Raw genomic sequence first — 24,242 nt, forward strand, 5'->3', positions numbered from 1 at the left:
GTTTTTTTTTAAGATACACAATAAGAATGTTAAAGAAGAATTATAAATGAACTTCTTTTTGTGGAGATATCATTATTCACAACATAGCCAGAATCTTCTTTAAGATTTTCCAAGAGACAAATGGACAAAATAACTATAGCATAAATCAAATGATCATAACCTCCTTATAAAATATAAATTAAGTATCAGTAAATTACATCAAGTTGGCTTATATAAAGTAAATGATCTCTTCATTTTTTTCCTGATTGTTGATACACTATGATCAGAGTAGTCAGCAAAATAATTTTTCAACTAAGTGATATAAAAACAAATAAAATGACTTTCTTTCTACCAAAACTCAGAATCTCTTAGAAACCAATACTGTGACAATGTCTAAAATGTAAATAACCTATTTAATAAAATGTAAGCTTATAGTGTGTTCCAGATGTAATCTTACATCTTAGTTATATAAAGTAATGATCTGAGGAATAGTTTTCAATCATCATTATAAATCAGAATTACCTGCAGAACTTTAAAAATGAAGATGTCCAATGTACAAAGCCTATAAATACTGTTTCAAAAGGTATGGAGTGTGTCTGGGGTAGCAATAATTTTTAAAAAGCTTTATGCCTGGCTCTGATATGAAGTTAAGATTAAATATCACTTGTTTATAAGTAGATATAAAATTGTTTATTATTGAGAAAAATATCCTGATACTTATAAAACAATCCTGAATAAGAAAGCAAAATTGAGAAATTATATGGGTAGTCTTAATCACTTACTTTGTTTGAACAAGACATTTGCAATAACTTACACACTTGAAAAATATTTAAATATAGTCATTTGAAAATTGTTTACTCCCTCTAATTTTCCACTTAATTAAATGTCATTATTTAATTTAATTTGACAAATATATATTGAGAGCCTTCTATGCTCAAGGCACTTTTCTCTGACACTGAGAGATCTAAAAAGTGTAAACTTTGATTATTGGGTTTGTACAGATTACTGCCAAATAGAGACACAGATATACACAAAATTTCTAAAATTAAAAAAAAAAAAAACAATGCATGGTAAGTGCCATGATAGAGTACTGTGATATGTAACATGTACATATCACTCCCTACAACATACACAATTTAATGGAAAGATCAAACAGTTTCACGGAAGGGGTGTCATTTGAGATGGCTCTGGAAGGATAAATAGAACTTTCACAGGGGCACGTAAAGAACTAAACAAAGATTCAGAGCTATGAAATAAGTGATGTATTTAAGAGTTTGGCTGGATCAAAGAGAACACAGAAAGGAGTATGGGGGCCAGTTGTAGAAGTCCACAGACATCCTTTGCCCAGCATTCTTTACTCTGTGTGCACTGTAGAGGCACATATGGTGTAAAAACAGGAGACTTAGTCAGAGCCTCTTCCTCCAAAAAACTGCCAGTGATGTCTGGAGAAATACTGCACACGTGAAATAACTGAAGAATAGTATAATATTAATTCTAAATAATATAAACTACTGACAAGTTCTATACTATCTTAGAAACGGAGAGAAACATCTTGCAACTAAGAGAACAGAGCTAACACAATCACAGTAACAGGCTAACTGGTCACTCCAGTTCAGCTTAAACACAGGACTCCTGAAAGGGAGTAATGGGAAATGAAGAGAGGAAGGTGGGAGAAGACAAGACTGTAGAAGGCTTTGAACATCAGGGCCAAAATTTGAGGGCCCTTTTAATGGTCAATATGGATTCATTAAAGACTTACAAGCAGAGAAACAGGAAAATGACAGAACTGGATCTTCATGGTAGACAGTGAAGTACACTGCAAAGGGGAAGGCTGTCAGCAGGAGGGAGAGTCACATGGTTACTGCAACCATCCCAGCAGCAAGTAACGAGATGCAGGATATACTGGCAGAAAAAAGATGTACTAGTCTCCTGCGAGACTGAGCACCAGGGCTGGTGGATCATTGGGTATAAGAGTTATCTTTGGAAAGAGAGGGAGACATAGATTAAGTTAAAAGGGACCTGGGAAGTTTGGATATGATGGAACAAGTATTCACTGATGTTCTTAGCAAGGAAGTGATTAAAAAACCTCATAAACTTCCATCAGTGTCATTTCATGATTACCAGCTTTGCTTCATTATCAAGAGTCTTTCGCCCAAGCTATTTTGGTTTGACATACCTAGAGATTGGACACCCTTCGTTGTTACTAAAAGGACAAGATTATGAATTCCTCCCAACTTGATTTGCCAACATAAATCAAATTTAGAAATTATGTAAAGGCTAAAAGTGTGTGGTGGTTTGTTCTGGCCATTCATCTCACATTCCTACTGATGACCCAGGGAGACTCAGGAACTAGCATTGACAAACTTATTCTGCAGGTAAAAAGTACCGACTAAAATCATATAAAAGCTCCTCGCTTAGCCTAAAATTAAAATTCCCATTTGCAAACGGCACAGTAGACATAAGTGAACACTACTGTGTGATCTAATTGAAATACATGATTACAAGAGGGGTAAAAATATCTAACTTATCAGTATTAATTTAATTCTGTTGGTGACGAAAATATTTCTAGCTTAAGAAAGCACTTGTCATTTGATTTCATTAGAGAGATTAGTAAAGTAAAAGTGATTCTCCATGATGAAAACAATTAAATTGAAAGCAAGGTTAAAATATAATTATAATAGAAAAAAAATTCTGAAAAATAAGTGATATGCCCTCGGAAATACTTTGCAGGAGATGAAAGCAGAAGAAAAGTTCACACGCGGCTCTTCAAATCCCTATATTTATACAGCGGCAAATTTGTGCATTTTTCAAATCTTAACGCTGACAATTCTTCAATAGTAACCAATTTTATAGAAACAGAAAGATTTCCAGTAATATATGAAGCTGTATTATTAATCAACATAAGCAGCCCAAACATTAATATAATTTACGTCATTAAAGGCTAACAAAATAAAACTGTGACTAAATTAACATTGACTCATCAGTTATACAGTAATTGCTAAATGACTGTAAAATACATTACATTCTGTTCATTACTGCTCCAATTACAATGTCTTTTTTTATCTACTTCCATGCTTATCTGCATTTATCTAAAAAGAATGGAAAAACAAATACTTACCAAAATGGTGGTAACGATCAAAGAACGATTGGATAAGGAATCGGTGATGTTGGCTGGCTTTCCCTTTTGACTTTCTGTCATATTCAGACCACTGGCTGGATCCCAAGTTCCAATCTGTAAGATAGCATGTGTACTTTGTAAATTGTCCATCAGGCACCTGGGAGAGAGCGCTGCAGAGAAAGTTAAGACTGCTAACACTTATTATTCACCTCTGCTGCACTGTCTGCTGTTGTTTCAGTAAAGGCTGCTTGTTTTAAGCATGATTCACTGCTTTGTGGAGTGTGTCCAGTGAAGTGTGACATTAAAGAACAAAATGATCCATTGCACTTCTGCAGTCAGTGTGGGAGCTTAATTTTCCATTCAAACTTTCATTCACCAAGATAAACCACATTTGATGATACCTTAACAGCTGGCTAGAAACTCATTAACAGCAGATATCTTTTACTGTAATGGATCTATTTTACCCGTTCATTACAAAGATAACATGCCATATTGTATGGACAAAGCTAAAAGACAGGGCAAAATCTGTGGATCCGGGATAAATTAATGGGTAAAGGCAGGCTTAAAAGAGGCATTGAATGGTATCTGCAAAACCCGTAGTAGGGCAAAATAATCCCCAAAATTACCTTTGGAGCTTTTGAAAATATATCTTTGCAGTTTTAAAAATACTCCAAAGAAAGGATATTATTGCACAATCTCATCTGGATAACCCATTCCAGTACTTCTACTTGTATTCTATTTAATACATATTTTATTTAACTAATACCCTCTGATACATTAGGCCATATACTCTCTGCATTCAGAAATTTTATACTCACTAAACACAGTGAGCTTTTTTTTTTTAATATCCACTCTGAACTTTTTATTTGAGGAGTGGGTTCTGGGTGTTGCACCCAAGCCTATTCCAGGGCAGATTGTGGGGGTGGGGTGCAATTGAGGGGCAGATAAGGAACATGGGTGGGATGAACAGAGTGTTCCTGCCCCTCCTCGCCCCTCCTGGAGCAGCAGTTGTCAGCCCACAGTCTGTAGGATGACACAGACACACTCTGGACACACATATAAGCATAAGATGCCACTAAATACATAGTTTGGGAGGTTTACATACATGCACCTGCACCGCTGCATGTCATAGAACAATGGTAACCACGAAAGAAAAGCAGAAGCAAAAAGGGATGCAGAATCAGCATTTCCTAGTCAGTATTACTTTTCCCACCCTCTTAAACCTGGGAGTCATCGACGTGAAATTTGTCTTCCACATCCCTCGAGCCAATTATCCAACTTGTTTTCTTCAGATGAAAGATAAGCTATCAATTATTGATTTATCTTTAAAATAAAATTTTGTACTTGCTGATCTTCCTCGACTTACGGATGAACACATCGTAAGCTGAAAATATTAAACTGAAAATCCATTTAGTACACTTAACCTACTAAACATCACAGCTCAGCCTGGTTTACCTTAAATGTGCTCAGAACACTTATATTAGCCTACAGTTGGGCAAAAATCATCTAACACAAAACCCATTTTATAATAAAGCCTTGAGTATCTCATGTAACTCTCATTGAATACTGTGCTAAAAGTAAACAGACTGGTGTGTGGGTACAGAATGGTAGTAAGTGTATCAGTTGTTCACTCTGGTGATGGAGTGGCTGACTGGGAGCTGCAGCTCTCTAGCTGCCAGCATCACAAGAAATTATCATACCACATCTCATTAACCCAAGAAAAGATCAAAATTCAAAATTCAAAATTCATACTGTATAGTATAGGGAACTATATTCAATATCTTGTAGTAACTTATGGTAAAAAAAGAATATGAAAATGAATATATGTATGTTCCTATATGACTGAAGTATTGTGCTGTACACCAGAAATTGACACAACATTGTAAACTGACTATACTTCAATAAAAATATTTTAAAAATAAATCAAATAAAATTTTAAAAGAAGTAAAAAAAAAAACCAAAATTCGAAGTACGGTTTCTACTGAATGTGTATTGCTTTTGCACCATCACCACTGTAAAGCTGGAAAATCATAAGTTAAGAACTGCCTATAAATTAAATTATTTTTAAAGTGACATTGATTTAGCAGATAATATTTACCCTGATCCACCTAAATATGCTAACAGGGATTTCATCAGCATAAATCCAAATTAAATGTGATGATTCTTTTGTTTTCTTTATATTTCACCACATGTACTCTTCTTGATCTCTTTTTTCATTGCATAGCTTTCATACTATTTTTTTAAGATAGCTATCTCCTTTTAATTGGAGAAACAGAAAAGTGGAAATGTTAATAATTTCTGTTCTTCATAAGAATAGATATGTCATTTTGATAGTTGAATATAAATGCAAACCCCAGTATACTTTTTCAAGAACACATTTAACAATACTAGGGATTCAATATAAATATTTTTAATAATATCTAAAAAAACCCCTCATGCCATATTTTCTCATATTTTATTTTCCTCTTACTGTTAAAAACTATATATTCCTTTTGTTTGTGTACATAAAGAAAAAAATCAAATAAGGGAAAAATAAGGAAAAAAATCTTGATCCAGCATTCTTTGTAAAGTGAATTACCTACTGGTGTATTAAATGACTTTAGATTATTATGCCATGATGTCATGGAGATAGAGACTAATTATAATTTAGGATCCATAATGAAAGGCCTTCAGGAGCCAGACAGGTTACATCAGTGTGTGACATGAAAAGGTATGAACCAGTAGTAAGAATTTCCAGGCTATGGTGTGCAGTTTTTAAATCTCACAAAATCTCAAAGTGCAAGAACAAGCAGGGACCACAATCCTGTCCCTGCTCTGCTCATAGAGCCATGTGCTTTGGGCTGCATGTTCCCAGAGCCATGTGCTTTGGGCTGCATGTTCCCAGAGCTGCAAGTTCCCAGCAAGGCACCACCAGAGGTGGCAGAGGCCCTGCTGGGGACCTGGGCAGAGGACAGAAGGGATGCCAAATCCAGAATGCCTGCTGACCTGCTTAAAGTGTTTCCAATTCAAAATCATTAAAACGAAAACAAAAAAACAAAAAAACTCTGTTGGCTATACAAGACATCTGCAGATTGTATTTTGCAGTGACTTCCGCCTTTTTGCACCAATCTGTAATTAATATCTATTATACATTTGGCCCTCATTTTTTATTTCCTTTTTTTTCACTATTGGCTAAATCGTTTTTCAGACATATAATTCCACCAGCCAACGCGTTGGCAAATACCATTTGCTCACTGTCATCTGCCTAATGACACCCTCAAGTTTGACCAGTAAGTTTTTCAACTTTCTAACCAAATCACTAATGAAAAATATTGCTCCTTTCACTTACCATCATCCACCATGAATACTTGTATAGAAAACAATTTTGCTAAAGATTCACTCATCTAAACATATTTATCTAGCTTCATTCTCTGTCTGCTGCTTTCCTAGTATTATTTGGATGAAGGTGTTCTGGCTCATGAATGATAACCTATAATCACACATACTAGGTATCCCCTTTTATAAACCTCAGTTTCCTGAGCAGAATACTATAGTTTCAGAAATTTCAATTGCATAAAACTTTAAATTAAATAACATTTTGTACAATTTTATAGATTTTAAATTTCTTAGGACTGTATAATTCAAAAACATCTATTGATTGAGAAAACTGTCACCAGTGGGGTTTTCTGTTTTGTTTTGTTTTAATCACAAGAGCCATAGACTAAGTCAAGACAATCTTTTTTTTCCTGTAATATATTTTCAGAACTGTGCTTTTTTCATTGTGTGATTTAATCAAGTCATTAACTACTTTTTCACTAAGAAATGTAATAAAGATACCTAAGCACTCTTGACCTCAAAGAGATGTTTTAAGTAGAGTAAATCTATATCCTGGTTTACTTGGATATTTCAAGTTTTCATTGTCTTCATGGTATAAATATTAATAGCAACCTTTTTAGAAATAAAAATGGTTTAGATAATCAATCACAAGGTCGCTTTAATTATAAATATCAAATGAGATAAGTAATATGAAAGTACTTCAAAAACCACAAAGAACTATAGAAAATCATGTGATTATTCATTTTTATCTTTAATGTTTTGAATGGTTCTTAAAATAAACTTGATCTTCTTCATAAAAAGAATACATATTCATTGTTGTGAAATTATAAAACAAAAAACATAAAAGAGAACATCTATTTAAACTTTGGACATATGCACATACCCATGTCAATCATAGCTAATGCTTTAGTGTACTTCCTTCAAGTCTTTTATCTTTACATGTGTGCTCCTTGCATAATTTCCATCACAGCCTTGTAGTTAATGGTCCAGACTCCAAAGAGGGTTTCAGACTACCTATATCACATTACATCTCCACCCCTTACCATCAGGAGATCGGGGCACATTACTTCTCTGTGCCTCAACTTCCTCATGTATAAATGGGGAAATAACATTATTCACCTCAGAGCTATTGTGAGGAATAAATGAAAAAGAAGTCGATGTAATGTGTTTATATAAGGGTACTACAATTTATTATATAAATTATTAAATATATGCTGTTTCTACACTATTGTGAGCATTTTCTTCTGGCATTAAAAATTAATCATGTTCTTAATTTTAATTATTATATGAAATGAACATCATGTAAACATATCACAATTTAACTCTTATTGTTATAAAGAAGGCTTTATACAGTAAACACAGTTATTACAAATATTTGCCTATATATTTTATTATTTTAAAAACAGACTTCTAGAATTGGAATTACTGAGCCCAAATTATGAGTTGTTAGGATTAGCAGTACATATTGCAACATAGCTTTCCAAAGCTATTGTGTCTGTTACCATTCCTCTGACAGTTCATGGTATAATACAATGGTCTTTCTAACAATTCATCTTTTACTTTCAATAGTTTGACTTAAATAATTGGATGATATAACAGTTTAAGACTACTGCCTTTATTTCTAGATAGTATATTTTATTACATAAGAATAACTTTTTATTCCAATGAATTTTTTTCACCTAACCAGTATCTACCATTAATCATGCTTACCTTGCTGCCATTATTTGTGTATTTGCATTTGCTAATAAATAATTATTTATACTTACACTTTCAACATATTTCTCTTTTTATAGTTTTCTTTATTAGCAGCTCATCATAAATATGTTTAATGATCTTTTTTCTCCCTGAATCTTATTTTTAGCCTTGCTCCTATCATATTATCTGGTCTTCACAATTTCTTCTTTACTTCTGGGTTTTTTGGTAGACAGTTTTTCCTGTAGTAATTTGTGAGATGAAGTTTTAAGTCTACTAAATGGTATTGTCAACTTTTGTTTAAACTTTTACAACCACATTATAAAATCAATATTGGATCATAAAGATTAAAATGTCATCTATTCTATGAAAATTCACTGCTTTGGTCCATTCTGCTACTACATACACTGATTCACAGTTTTAGTTAATTTAATTTGGGGTTGTGGACACTACCTCTCCTTTTCATTTGCTTTGTAATATTACAAATCATCTCTCTTCCAAGGAAAACAAATGTACTTTTTCATTTAATCTTTAAAACAATTATTCAAAACCTTCTCTCTGTATGTTTTAACCGCTTTTGATGTTTAGTAGGATTTCTAGCCGCAGTCTCTTTCTTGCTGAGTGTTTGCTTTTCATTTATCATTGTTCTTCTACAAGACAATTTGTTTAGACAGGATAACTATGTGACATGCTTCTGTTTGTTTGAAGATCTGAAAATATTTTTGTCATGTTCTTGTATAAAGAAAACTTGACTAAATAAAGACATATTGTGTCAAAGCCTTTCTCCTTCAAGAGCTTTGTAAGTCTTATTCATGTTTTCTAATATTTAATGTTACTAAAAAAGACTGAGGGCAGCCTAATACTTGTTTCTTTGTTGGTAAGTGTATTTTTATTGAAAGCTTCCAGTATTCTCTATTTGGAAGTTTTAAATCTCAATCAGGAGAGACAGAGACAGAAAGACAGAGACAGATTCTATAATTCTTTTTTCATTATATTTGCTAGAAATATAAGGCATTTCTCCATTTTCTGAAGGTAGATTTTATTGCATTTATAATTTTCCTGAACTATTCATGTGGTCACATTTTCTACAAATGTTATATTCTTTAAATAGAATATGTTTTCCGTTCACTACCTAACATATATATCTTGATCACTGATGGAAAAATTTGGAAAAGCAGTCTCCTCTTCTGCGTAGCAATGGACAGAACAAATTATGTGTGTATCCACATACATACACCCCACACATAAATATCATATTACATTTGAATTGTAATTCTTTTTTTATCTCTCTCTAGTTTAAACTGAAATCCCTTGAGGGTAGAGACTGTCTTACTCATCCTTGTATCCCAAAGCCTTTGACTATGGAACATACCAGGGGCTTTCTATGTGAGGACTGAATGTATCAGTTGAATGCAGGAATAAATGTTATATTCTTTGTCTCAGAAATTCCATTATGTTTTGTTTTGAATTAAAATTATATTTCATTTTATTTACCTTGAACTCTTGTGTTCAACTCTAAGTGCCTTAAAGGAAGGATGTCACCACTTTGAAATTTATATAATAAATATCTAATGAATATTTATTGAATAAATGACTGAATAGAATAAGTGAGTAAATTATTACATAATAGATTTTCATGGTTTTTTTTAAGTTGTTAACTTTCCAAACTTATTCATTCATTCATTCACTCATTTGGCAAATGCTGAATGCATATTACATGTCCATTCTTTTATATTTACAGATTCTGTTTTCCATGTTTTGTTCCTCATGCTTTATTTATTTTTCTTTGTTTTTGACAGTATTCTCAGTGTAAACATCTTTTGTTTTGTACCTCGTATTACTCCTCTATGTCGAATGTTTCTCTTTCCTCCCCCAAGCTATATAATTATTTACCTCATCTGTAATTAGCACTTCATAATTTCATCTAAACATATATGTTAGCATTGCTTCTTGTTAGTAGAATTAGTGGGACATGCTTTTTTATTCTCTGTGCAACTTGCAATAATAATTTGTTTGACAAGTATACCAAAAACTTTCTCAGGTAGGAACAAAATACACATTCCAAACTAGGTATAAAATATTAGTTACATATGAAGTCAAGCTCATTTAAAGTTAAGAAATATTTTTTCCACTAAAAAACAGTTGGCACAATAGAATCTATCAAAATTTTATTTCCAAAGTCTTTTTGACTTTACTAACAATATAACTATAGATGTTGGGGAGTGAAAAAAAAAAAGCAATATAGCTGTTCATTACAAAACAATGTAAAAAGGAAAAGAATTTTCTGATTATATGTTGTTTTGACTTAATTATAGACAAATACATCTGTCTTGAGCAAAGAGTCAAAGTGGTTCTTTTCCAAAGAAGGCCTGGGTGGTGATCACGAGAAACCACACTGTACATGACAAAAAAGTCTTAGTACAATGTAGAATCTTTATCATTAAATAAAGTTGCCTTAAAAAAATTCTTTTTGACACGTAAAAGAATGAAATGAGAACATTCTCTAACACCATACACAAAAATAAACACAAAATGGATTAAAGACCTAAATGTAAGACCAGAAACCATAAAACTCCAAGAGGAAGACATAGGCAGAACACTCTGACATAAATTGAAGCAATATTTTTTTGGATCTATCTCCTAAAACAAAGGAAATAAAAGCAAAAATAAACAAATGGGACCTAATTAAACTTAAAAGCTTTTGCAAAGCAAAGGAAACAAAACAAAAAGACAACCTAGTGAATGGGAGAAGATATTTGCAAATAATATGATAGATAAGGGGTTCATATTCAATATATATATATAAATAGCTCATACAACTCAACATCAAAAAAACAACCTGACTAGAAAATGGGCAAAAGAAATGAATAGACATTTTTCCAAAGAGGAAATGCAGATGGGCAATAGGAACATGAGAAGATGCTCAACATCACTAATCATCAGGGAAATGCAAATCAAAACTACAATGAGATATCACCTCACATCTGTCAGAATGGCTATTATCAAAAAGAACACAAATAACAAATGTTGGCAGTAATGTGGAGAAAAGGGAACACTTGTACACTATTGATGGGAATGTAAATTGGTGCAGCTACTGTAGAAAACAGTATGGAAGTACTATTGTACGTCCATTGGGCTAAGTATTAACAGGAGAGCATGTCATATAGAACTACTATATGACCCAGTAATTCCACTCCTGGGTATACATCCAAAAAAAAAAAAAAACTAATTCAAAGAAATACAAGCACCCTAATGTTCATAGAAGCATTATTTACAATTGCCAAGATATGGAGGCAACCTAAGTGCCTAAGTGTCTATCAACAGATGAACGGATAAAAAGATGTAGGATACATACACAATGGAAAACTACTCAGCCATAAAAAAGAATGAAATTTTGCCATTTGCAGCAACATGGATGGACTTGGAGGGTATTAGCTAAGTGAAATAAGTCAGACAGAGAAAGACAAATACTGTATAATATCACTTATAAGTGGAATCTAAAAAATAACAACAAACCAGTGAATATAATAAAAAAAGAAACATACTGATAGATATAGAGATCAAACCAGTGATTACCAGTGGAGAGAGGGAAGGAGGAAGGGACAATATAGAGGTAGGGGATTAAGAGGTACAAATCATTATGTATAAAATAACCTGCAAAGATATATTGTACAATACAGGAACTATAGTCAATATCTTATAATAACTATAAATGGAATATAATCTTCAAAATTGTGAATCACTATATTGTATGCCTATAACTTATATAATATTTTAATATTGTACATCAACTATACTTCAATAAAAAAAATTCTTCCCAATAATTAGTTGCCTATAACCATATGACCCATATAATTTGCCTTGCAGTGTATTTACCATTTCTTTGAGAATAAAGGGCATCACTGATAGTACTGTTTGAGGGTATTGAGAAGTAGAAAGCAGAAGAAAGGTATTGATATTAAATGCTAATTTACATTTGGGAGGTATATATTGTCTCCAATTGACTGATTATACATTGGTGGGCTGTATACTTCTCTGTTAACTAGTGCACCCATTCCTTGTGGATAATTTGCAAGCTCAGGTTTCTCAAGCCCATATGGACCATGAATAGTGGGGACAGAGTTTATTTAACAGAGTAGTTTTCTTACTAAGTGTTGCAGGTAAATCAGACTTTTTTTCCTTCACTTACTTCACCCCTTCCAATGTTAAATTTGTAAATGGAAAGTAGAGATAGTTATTTACATTAGTGTCTAATAATAATATTGTCTAGTAATAATTAACAGTATTGTACCTCCATTGGACTAAGTATAAACAGGAGAGCATGTCAAAGAGAACTGGCACCTGATCTCTCAGTGATAAACATGAAATATCTCATAGCAATGACTATGTCCTGCCTGACAGGGAGAATTAAGAGTAAAGAATAATTATCTGGGAACTGGGTTTTGTTCATATATAAGTGGTTTGGCCTATGAGGACAGTGAAAAAAACCCCTCAGTTAATCACTTTTCCAAAACTATCTATCAACCAGTTTACATAGTGTCTGAAATTTCACCATTTGAGAACTACAGCATTAATAGAACAATACATCAATAACTATATAATGATCTCACAGAAATGGATGACCCATCTAAACATAGATTTTTTTCACCATTAAGATTTTTCTTTTTGTTTAGGGCAAAGTCAACCCTAAATATGTTTAAAGAGTTGAGAGACAGGTGGTAGTTTTGATTTTTTTAAATAAAATTTGAATTGATGAACTAACTGTTCTCAAATACAACAATGTGATAATATTCAATTAAGGGATATTTTTTCAAGGATAAAAATATAGTTCAGAGATCACTTTGAATTCAAACCAATGCATTACAATTACGTTTATTATATATGTTTAATTCAAATTCAGTAGTTGAAAGAGAAAATCAATATTTGGTATTCTCTGATGAGACAAAATAAGCAATTGTGTGCCCTTAATTAAGGTAATTCCACTGATTTTTAAACATAAACATCATGCATAAACAAACAAAACAAAACCAGGAAATAGCAGTACAATTGTGTGGTAGGGCATGCAATGATTCTTTTTAAGAGTTGGACAAATCAAATGGTTAACATCGCCAAAGAAAGACACTAAGGTTGAGTTCTGCCTAGGATGCATTTTTGCTTTTTAAGAAGCAAACAACACATTTCCCACTGGCTTAAAGATTACTGGTCAACATCACCATTAGCATTGCTTTCCTGCAGGGAAGCAAAAGAAATCTCATTTCCTAGAAAAGGGGTCATTGTTGTCATGGGGACCAGGATGTATGTATCAAATGCCATCAAAGAGAGAAAGATAAAAACTGCTATGTATCAGGCATGTACAAATCTTTCAAAAAATAGTTCTCACCTATCTAGTGTGAATTTTTAGATTTAGATAAATTTTGAAGACTGCAAATTCCATTTAGACACCTTTTTCATAGGAAGGTAATGATTATAGGATTCTATAGGCAAGAGAAAGTTCGATAGTAAAAGTTTCTAAAGAAATTACCACTCTTCTTTAAAATATATATATTCTACAGAAAAAATTTCTTCAAAAAACACTTTGAAACATGTTCTGATCCTGGAACATATATGCCTGAAAACTCAGGCAGGCATGGTTTTAGTACTAATTCTCACTCTCTCCCTGTATCATCAAAATATTTGCGTTTTCAGCAAGAAGCCTATGACTGCTGATAGCAGTTTCTATACTGATAGATACAAATGCAAACAGTGAATCATCAGAAAGTATGGATTTTGAAAGTTGAAATGAAGCTTCACTTGAAAGTAAAGTATAACAAATTTAAACTTTTTAAAGGTTTGCCAATATGGATTATCTTGTTTTATATTATTTGTATAAATTCTTAATTTTGTAGAAATTGACAAACATATATCCCATAAGATGGCTTTTTATAGCCACTTTTCTTTTTTCAAGATTTTCCCTAAGGATGCACAAATTAGAAGCTGATTTTATTACAAAAGCATGCTGAAGCAAACACACAGCATGATTGTTTATAGGCCTAAACAATTCCAGGGTCCTCAGCACCATTTCATGACAGAAAATATATTAGTTTCATCTTTATGGGGCTTTTTTCTAAATTATTATATTATTAATATAAAAGCCAATTTCAATAAGGATTTATTAGACCTTTCCATTGAGAAGACAGAACATTCTATTCTCCAAGTTCTGTTTTACTATAAATATCACATTTAAGGGACTATCAGCAAAATAACCAGAACAGATAGCAAGCTCTAATGCTACAGAAAGGACAGGAGAGGTACACAAGTATGATTTTAGTTTAACATCTCTATTTAGAAGAAAACATTCTCTAGTACAATAAAAATCCATTTGAACAACCAATGAAGTAGAATAGTAAGAGACTGATTTTTTTTTCTGGGAAAGCACATGATGTACATAGTTATTGCAATGGATATTCAATAAGGAAATTCAATCAAAAATGTGGTAGGATTAAGTGATTTTATTATTGCACTATAGTTTCTTAGAAGTAATTCTTCTTAAAGTCTAAGTGCTTTGTTGTTTTCTTAAATGGCCTCTAGATAGCTCAGCTTGCAATGGAAATGCACCATTATCATGTAGTGTCATCAACTCAGTTCAAACCTATTTTGTGTAAAATCCTTCTAACCATTTTTGCTCTAAACAGAATCCTTTTGTAAGAATCTTCTGAATATGCCTTACTATCTTTTTTTGTTGTTGTTCCATCTGAATCTGGCCTCTCCTAAAACATAGCTAAGCTTCAGAGGACTAGGTAAGTAAAGTTAAGACATTTCCAATGGTAAATCATATCCTAGTTACATATTTTAAAAAACTAAAAAATTAATGTTAGTGTCAATTATAAAGAAATTTTTGCATTTCCTCATATCAATTATGTCCATTTTTCTTGGCCATTTTTCATTTTTGTTAATTCTTCCTCTCCTTCCAAATGACTTCAATGATTCCATTGACAGTCTGAATGCACAAATAGATAACAGTCAAACCATGCATGACAACAGACTTTGACCCAGAACCTCTGGAGCAAGCATCCTGGGAAGCCAAACCATAACCTCTGCACAATCTGCCCAGAAAAGTCAAGGTCAAGATTTGTTCAATAACTGCCAGCTTCCCTAGTTTTTTTTTCCTCGCCACTCTTTCAGCTCAGGAGCAACAGAAAGACTCAAATAGGTCTTCCAAAACAATCACCCAAGATACCTTGCTCCTTGTTAGCTCACCTCTAGTTCCTTATACCAACAATCTCCAATCAGAGCACATCTGAGGCCTTCCCTTATTTCCAAATAAAGCTTTTCTACTCCCTTGCCTGCCCTTAAATCTCTGCCAAGTGCAAGTTGCTCCCTGGCTTTAGCAAGCTCTGAATAATAACTTTTGTTTGTTCTCATCTGAGTGGTCTTTGTTTATCTCCACACATAAGCTTAGAGGAAGAAAAAAAAGGAAAATTTATAAACAGAATGATACAATTATTTTTATTCTTCGATGTAATATTAGTGTCAGAAAGTGTTAAACTGCACCATGTAGAAGACCCGATCTGCCGTCCTCCTAAGCCCAGATGTCAGCCCTGACCCACAGCCCAAGCCCAGTGATTGTTTAACTGCTAGCTATCTCTTCCCACTTTGTTAGTATGGAGAGAAAAGCTGGAGAAACTGGGGGAGAAAAAAAATCCATGTTATTGGAAAACAACGTTGCACCAGACACTTGAGTAAGCATTCTATGTGAATTATCTCTTAAGAGTCTCATAGATATCCTTCATTCATTCAACAGTCAATAAATATATCATGAGGATGTACTTTGTGCCAGACACTTTGCTAGGCCTTGAATATATAAATACTGAGAAAGGAGACACTCCCCTCCCTGCCCCCACCAGCTAACAGGATGTGTATTCTGGCTAGGGACACAGCTTTAAAAAAAAAAAGCATAAATACACAATTACAGGAAGTGCCAGGAAGAAAAGTACAGGACACAATGAGAAACTTAAATTTGATTAGGCTTAGGGGACCCCTATCTAAGGAAGTAAATTTAAGCTGCAACTCCCAGGATGAGTAAGTTAGCCAGGCAAAGGGGATAGGGGTGGGTACTGCAGATTGCGAAAACTCTATTGCCAAAGTAATAGCAAGTTTTGAACCTGTGAGGAAATGCGAAAAAAGCCAGTGTAGTTGGAGCATAGAAAACACCTAAGAGGGTAGTGAGAGCTGAGGGGGAGAGGTAAGGAATTCATTATAAATCGTGTTTGGATCTTAACAAAATAGAATGGAAATAAATAAATGAGCTGAAATAGGAAAATGACACGGATCATTTTGCTTTTAAAAACATCAGCTAGACGCTGTGATTTAGGGGATGAGTTACAAGGGGATGCAGAACAGAGGCTTGTTCAAGTGCCAAAGTACATGTCCAGGCAAAGGTCCCCTGGCTCTAATTGTAGCAATGGATGTGGAGAGAAATGGAAGGATTCTAAACATATTTTGAAAGTAGAATATACAAGGTGGTCTTTGAACTGACCAGAGGAATTCAAGCTCGGAAAATCACTTATTCCGATTTTCCTTTTCTTAGTGTTAGTAGTCCCAATACCAGACTCTTCAAGAAAGAAACTGCCCTATTATTGCCTGAGGTAGACAAAGTCACCTACTGTTTTATCCCCTTATTCTCCCACCTCTGAGTCAGGAGACGGCCCAAGAGCTTGATGTGGTTAACTGTGTACGGGGTATCTGTGACCCTTCTTAGACCATGGCTAACTGGGCTGGGTTCCAACCAAGGTCCCTATTGACATAAAGCAGAAAGAATTCACTTTGATCCATGAGCACTATCTAAGTGGAAAGATGTGTCCATAGTAGTATTTTAACCCCAAGCTTACTTCCCTGAATATGTCCTACTTCTCTCTGTTTGTCAGAAACATACCTGCTCCTTCCTGGTTTATCTATTCCATGGTTATAAACATCAGAAGCATGAATTTTATTCCTATTATCTGTTTCAATCCTAAGATTCACACTTCAGAACACAATTCAAAATATATCATTTTAATGACATATAAACAAGATAATCTTTCTTTTTAGCACTTATTACTGCCCAATCTTGTATTACAATTTTCTGAATCCATTTATTATTGGCAGGTTTCCTTCACTGGTGTATAGCCTTCATTGGGGCACAAAATAGATGTTCATTGCTTATTTGTTAGATAATTAAGTGAATAAATGAAATTTACTGATCAAAGATGACCAAGTCAAAACTAGGAAAAGGCAGTAGCATGAGAAGATAGAATTGGGGAAGTTAAAATTCCCAGCCTTAACTCCTACTAACATGGTATTTCTAGACTCTTTTAGAGACCATGATATTCTCACTTCAGCCTGTCCAAGAGGGAAGCCCTTTGCGTTCTCTCTCTCTCTCTCTTTTTTTTTTTTTCAGATGTGGAATTTGGCACGGAGAAGTTGGGTGGGAGGATGAAATACATTCATTTGTTGTGACAGAAATGGAATTGTAATTTAAGCCTCCAGAATCACCATCTATTGAATTTTCCAAAGTGTGAACTCTATCATGGTAGGAACTCTGCCTTTTCAGCTCTGTGTTAGTAACTATACTTTCCAGGAAAAAATAAAAGTAAGACTAACAAGGCGTATGAGACTTCATGAGACAACTATTGTTATTACCCCATGATGCTTTTGAAGATGCTGTGTTACTGAGGGATTAAGAAACTTGTCTGTAAACCCAATTCTGTCGGAATCTAGTCCTCGATCTCATAACCATTCTAATAAATGACAAAATGAGTACCTTTTGCTACTTAGCAGCACTTTATTCCGACTTGAGTCAAAGTCAAGTCTGCCACAAATGGCACTTCCAAAATTATTTCCACTATTTTTAAGATCTGACTAAACCAAATCCCACCTCCTTCTTTTACCTGATGACTTCATGTACTAATTTTCAAAGATATTGAAACCATTTGATACAACCTCTTAATTCCCTTTCTCTCTAACTTACTTTCACCCACTCTCAGTGCTTCATCTGTCTTCTCAGGAGATTTGTGCCAATGTCTTTCTAGTGTTAATTTCCCCTACTAATTTTTTTCTCCAGTGTTTGATTTCTACCCTTATAATTGGCTCCTCCCACTTTTGCTACCTGGTTCCACATTTGCTCCTTAAAAACATAGTCCTAGTGTTCTGTTATACTTTGAACTAACATTGCTGAAGGTTCAGTTAATACCCTTGTCACTGTTTATTCATCTTTCACTTTCACGTAACTTTTAAATTCAGGGCTCCATACTAAAATTACTCCAAACTATATCTTCCCAAGCATAGGCCTCCTGGCTATTCTATCTTTGAACTTACATTGTATACCAAGACCAAGATATTGCAAATATCTTGACAAGGTGTTCACTGTATGACACCAACCAGCATTTTAGCTGTATTTCCCACTTCTACTGTATGGGTGTGTGTGAGATCAAATCTCTTTGTCTATATTGATACTTCTTTCTGAAATTACTCAATCTCTACCAATCAATAATGCTCCATTATTCAAAGGTAATTCTAAGCACCTCATATACTGTGACTCTCCTTAATTACACCTTTTATCAGAAATATACTTTCATTACTCTTTTGAAGCTTGAAACAGACTTTCCACTGTATTTATTTTAAAATGTGTATCATATGATCCCTCTCTATGAAAAGCCCCTGGAGCCCCTTAAGGATAAGGACTGTGTGTAGTTAATTTATCAAAAATTTTCAAATTTCAGAGGAGAACAGAAAATATTTATGAAATGTCAGGGCAACACATATAACTCACATCGTTGTATCTTGTTTATCAATATCACCTCAGACCCTGGAGAAGGCTTCTTTAATATTTTCTTTATTTTGAGTCCAAGATGGTAACATGAAGAGCATCATTATTTTTAAGTTGATGTGTTGAAATACAAGCAATAGTCAAAGCTCATCCTAGTGACTTGGGTACTTCCAAAAAATGAGGTAATAACATCCCCAGTAAACACTGGGATAAACCCACATAAGCTGACTAAACTCCATCATTATCAATCCCATTCCTGGGTATAGACTAATGTTCTCATCTTGGAAGCAAGGTTGTTAAGAAGTGACAGCCTCATGAATTTTTAGTTCCAGTTTATTAGACAAGATTTCTGATTTTGCATGGTCTTGTCGAAAGGGTACAACCTGAAACTCTCAATGAGAAGAGGTGATACTTTTATTAACTTCAGTCATCAGTTGGTCATGATACACGTCTTGCCTTGACGACATAAAAAATATGTGTTTTCTCTCTCCTGCATCATTTGAATCTGCATTAATATAAGCTGTTTTCTCTCAGGCTAAAAGATCCTTTCTTTTGACTCAATTTCCTTCCTCAGTTTCCATCTATGAATGTTTCCCCATGTTAAATTGTTAGATAAAATATAATTTTCTATCTTTAAAGCAATATTATCTCAAACAGAATTTTTTCTCAAGTTTTTCTCAAAATATCTTTTTAACCTGTAACTTTCAATGAATCCATCAGAAAAATATCTAAATGCATATATTACAAATATAAGCAAAGGATTATACTAAAATGTTCTTAAAGTAAGCATACAAATTCTATAAGCATTTCCTGTACTTTCCCTCAACTCCTATAAATAGAATCAAGAAAGACAAATCCAGTGTAATGTGTTACATTTGTGTTCGCATCTAATTTACTTGTGTACGTTAATTCAGACATTTCTCTTAAATTTGACCCAGCAGTAGAAACATGTTTTAGCGTTCAGTCCTTTTGCATGGTTTGACTAAACAGGAAAGTCTGTGCAGGCACGAGTGTTTATAAGCTGGCTATACAAAGACTTATATTACACCAAGTAATTTCTAATTATTATATCAAACCTTTCAGCTAATTAAGGTATTGATATATATTATATATGTAATATAATATATGTTATATATTAAATTAAGATTATATATTATATGAAAAGCATCAGAAAAACCTGATGAGAAAATAAAAACATTCCAGTTATCTTAGGACATCCTTTATCTTTGATCCCTAATTGTCAGTTATTATATTCAATATAATGAATTGAAGATGTATTTCTTAGAGTTACTCCAGAAAGTTAAATGTCAATGAATTTTTTTTTCTTCATTAGGATATATTTTACTTAATAAAGTAAATAAACTGGATGCCTCAAGTACCTTTTCCAGACCTTCTTCCTTGAGGCTGATCACATCCAAATCAAAATCTGTTCGTAAGCCATTGGTTTTGTTGAAAGTTATTCTGCCTGTGAGGCCTTCCCAATGAGCCTATGGGGAAAACAAACAAACAAAAATCATAGATTAGTCAATAATAAAGAAAGAAAGGTAAACAGTTTTCCAAGAAAAATTAGGAAACATTATCTTCGTTACTTCTCATAAATTTACATTCTACACATTTTTAATATTTAACATGTTTTATTCTCTTCTGAACTTTGAAGGAAGTTTTTTTTTTTCTAAATATGGTATTATAGTCTCAATTTATTGTAAACTTTTCATTTTAAATAATGTACTTTGCGGGTGTAACTTTCCTTTATGAGAAATTTGAGGAATATGTCTTAAATAGCAAACCTCTTTTAGCAGAGTGAGAAGAATTTGGTCACTTATTATCATATATGAGATAGTAAATATCTCAAATAGAACTGCTATTATAAAATACCACTGCTAACATCAGACTAAAATGAAAATAAACATTTTATTACAATGAAAGAAACTGAATCTAGGAAAAGCCACCTAATTTAATTATACACTTATATTCTTAATATAAGAATAATTAACTTATTACTTTATTTTACCTTACATGAGACTGGGAGAAATGTATCAACATTCCTTCACACCCAGCTACACTTCCTGTAGAAGGAGCTCTCCAGGTGGAAGGAAGTGAGAATATAATAATCTAGCTACACAATGGATTCATTCCTCAAAGGTGAGCAAATATTGCTGATTTTTTAAAATATAAAAAAGATTTCGCATTTGGCCCAAGTTAGATGTTTCATATTATTTGTCATTTGCAAATAGCTTGGAAAAAATAGTTATATATGAAAAAGTTAAACCATGTAACATAGACTCTCAATTATATTTGAAAGAATACATACAGAGAACAAAATAAGTGAAACCCAGGACATTGATGGTAACATGTCAATAAGGATTACAAATGGGTATCGTTAATACTACATTTCTTAGGCTCCATGTGTCTCTTAGATACTTATTTGTAGGGATTCTAAAGTAGTTTTAGGTTAATAAATTACAAGTAAAATAGAAAAAAACGATAATATGTATCTCTACGCATATTACAACAAGTCAACACTGAGTTTAAAACGTGTTAACAGGTCTACAATAAGAAAGAAAAAAAATTTAATTCAATTTCTTCCAAAGGCAATAACTGCAGGTGGTTAACAAAACTGCATATTAGTATAAAAATAAGCCATGGGACCAAGAAGTACAGAAGCAGAAGCGTAGAATAGTAAAACAAATCTGAGCTAAAGCCAGCACGAGGAAATGAACAGCAGGTGAAATTGTGCAACTAATAAATCCAGTCACAAATTCAATTCTGAACTTTCCAGAAACTAAAGCAAAGAAGAAAATATGATGAAAACATAACATACAAGATGTGTAATTTATGCCGTTAACAATTGCCCAGGAGAAGCACAGCTTTTCCTGGTACTGAGGCCTGACAGAAATGTCTCTTTTTGGTCCTCAGAAGGGTGCCCCTGTGTGATTTAGTGGACAAGGTCCCCAATAACACCCTACAAGAAATGCAATAGTGAGTTTCATACAACAGCTCCTTATAGGGCTGTCTGGCACATGTCTCAGTTATCAAGTGCTGCCTTCAGGAAGAGCTCATCTTCAACTAGCCACATCTGTCCGCTACGTTTGCAGCCCTCCGATGCCTAGTTTTACACCAGAAGTAAATGCAGGATGTGGCGCAATAAAAAACGACATGCTCTTCGGGAGTGTAATTTCACCTGAGAGTTCAGTAACAAGTAGACAAGGAAGATTCATGGGTATTCTTCGCCAAGGACCTAAAGATTCTTAATTATGATCTTATTTGCACTTTTACCTTCATGATTAATAATTTATTACACGATGAGCTGACGATTTCTTCTAAGACATTAATGAAAAAATCTTCTATGGCAGTAATATCTGTGACTTTTCACAGCAAACATTAAACTTTCATAAAACTTTTGTATGAAAATTCCTGTTGCAATCAAATAAAAAATAGCCTTAGCTGACAAAGGAATTTCTTTCGGGATAGCAAGAATGGGAAGTATGGGAAGAATAGGAAGAATGTGTGTGTGTGAAGTGAGTGTGAGTGTGTGTGTGTGTGTGTGTGTGTGTTCTCTTTAAGAGCTTTCCCTTTTTTTCTCACTATGGGAATGCTTGATTTAAAACTCTAACAGACACAATTAGAAATGATATTCGGCCATAAAAATGGTGGTATTATACAACACAGAGTAGACTTTGCACTTTTATGAATGCATATATTCTGTTTTATGTTAACTCTAATACAATTAAAATAACTAGACGTTATTTTTAGGAACCGTAGCTCTAAAAAACAATTCTTTAAAACTTACAAATTGGGTGTAATTTAGTGTAGTGCAAATGGCATTCATATTAAAAATTAATTGCCTATTTTGTGGCCTGCAACATAAACATTCTTTAAACATCTGTGTCTCCACATAAACAAAAAGTAACACACATAAAGATTCAGAAAGGTGAAAACTTGAAAACTAATAATGTCATAAATGACAGGTCACTGATTTTCATATTTACACAATCATAGATATTTTGTAGGAAATCCATTTATTTGTCATGTATTTTTTTTCCCTTTGTCTACATTATTTAGTAAAAATGTTAATTTTGCTTGTATAGGGGAAGAGAGAAAGTTTAATCTAAAAGATAAAAGGCCACCTGTCAGGAAAACTGCAAAAATCTCAGTTCAGTCAGTTTGAGGACAAGCAAGACAGGACTTGCTTCTCCTGACTCACCTCTTTAATTAGGCTCATGAAGCGGGTCCCGAAGCGCCAGGGTTTGTGTCGATTGCACTGTAGGGAGCTGACTGTCATCTGGGGAAACTGCTGGACGCCCACAGACACCACGTGCACAGCATCGTACATGAGAGCAGCGTCGGTCTGAAAGCCGAGACAAAAGGAAAAATGGAGTCAATGCAACTCGTGAAGCCCGTAAGCGATTTGGAAATGCAAAGAGAGAAAGAGTGAAAGAAATACCCAGTTTTTCTTTTTGCAAGGGAGAAAACAGTCTCTCCATATGGTGTGGTTCTCTTAAATAAGATAACATGATCATGTCACAACATGGGCTCCAGTAGAACTTCTGATCTACCCTCCCTTTCCTGAAGTGATAACCCAATTTCAGACCATCCTAGTTTCTCTGTTGAAGTAGGAAATGTGTAAGAACATTTATTATTTCATTTTTTTATCACATCCTCTGTCTCTAGCTTACTCTGCCCCTCTACACGCATGCCCGTGTGCACGTACACACACACACACACACACACACACACAAGAAATGCAATTGTGAACATTTTGAATGATAACATAAATTATATATTGAACTTAAGAATAAATAAGTAAATAATTTCCTTGTGTAGGAAGAAAAGAAGAGGTTTGAAAGGAGAGTCACTCAAAAAGGTTAAAGATACAAACCCTAATTTTGTCTCCAATTCAGCTTTTCAAAAGGTTCAATCTCAGAAATGATGCCAAAGTTTTGAATCTCAATACATGTGTTAATCCCTTTTCAAGAAACTAAGCTTAATCCCCTGTACTATTTTCTTTTCTCAAAATTTCCATATGAATAAAAGTTCATTTTGGCTTCTCGAGTAAAGCGAATATGAATTCTACTGTGCCTGCACCTGCTCAAATGACTGACCGCTTTAGAGGTGGATGATAAAAAATAAAATGTTTATAAGTCATAACAAACCAGAGGCTCAGTGACTGTCAAGTGCTGTGTTAAATGGACCCTCACATTGTGTTCGACGGATCGATGCCAGGCTCACTACCTACAGAAGAGAGCCACACTGACAATGCTGCTAGCAATGAACTTTGGGCCATCTGCTTGGCATGCTTCGGAATAAAAGCATGTATTTCCTCTTCTCATTCACACAATTAGTGAGCTGTGAAAT

The 24,242-nt window shown here is 33.7% G+C and overlaps 1 protein-coding gene across 3 annotated transcripts in view; it reads right to left on the reverse strand.

Annotated features, from left to right (window-relative positions):
- Window positions 1-24,242, reverse strand: part of GRIK2 (glutamate ionotropic receptor kainate type subunit 2) — a 605,730-nt gene that overhangs the window by 203,216 nt on the left and 378,272 nt on the right. For all 3 annotated transcript variants that reach the window (XM_031456080.2, XM_031456083.2, XM_031456088.2), the window contains 3 exons: window positions 23,092-23,235; window positions 20,267-20,374; window positions 3,098-3,211 (listed from right to left, as the gene is read on the reverse strand). In XM_031456080.2, the coding sequence (XP_031311940.1) occupies window positions 3,098-3,211; window positions 20,267-20,374; window positions 23,092-23,235 (366 nt within the window). The remainder of the gene's footprint in view (window positions 1-3,097; window positions 3,212-20,266; window positions 20,375-23,091; window positions 23,236-24,242) is intronic.

Source organism: Camelus dromedarius, chromosome 6 (assembly GCF_036321535.1).
Source record: "Camelus dromedarius isolate mCamDro1 chromosome 6, mCamDro1.pat, whole genome shotgun sequence".
NCBI lineage: Eukaryota > Metazoa > Chordata > Mammalia > Artiodactyla > Camelidae > Camelus > Camelus dromedarius.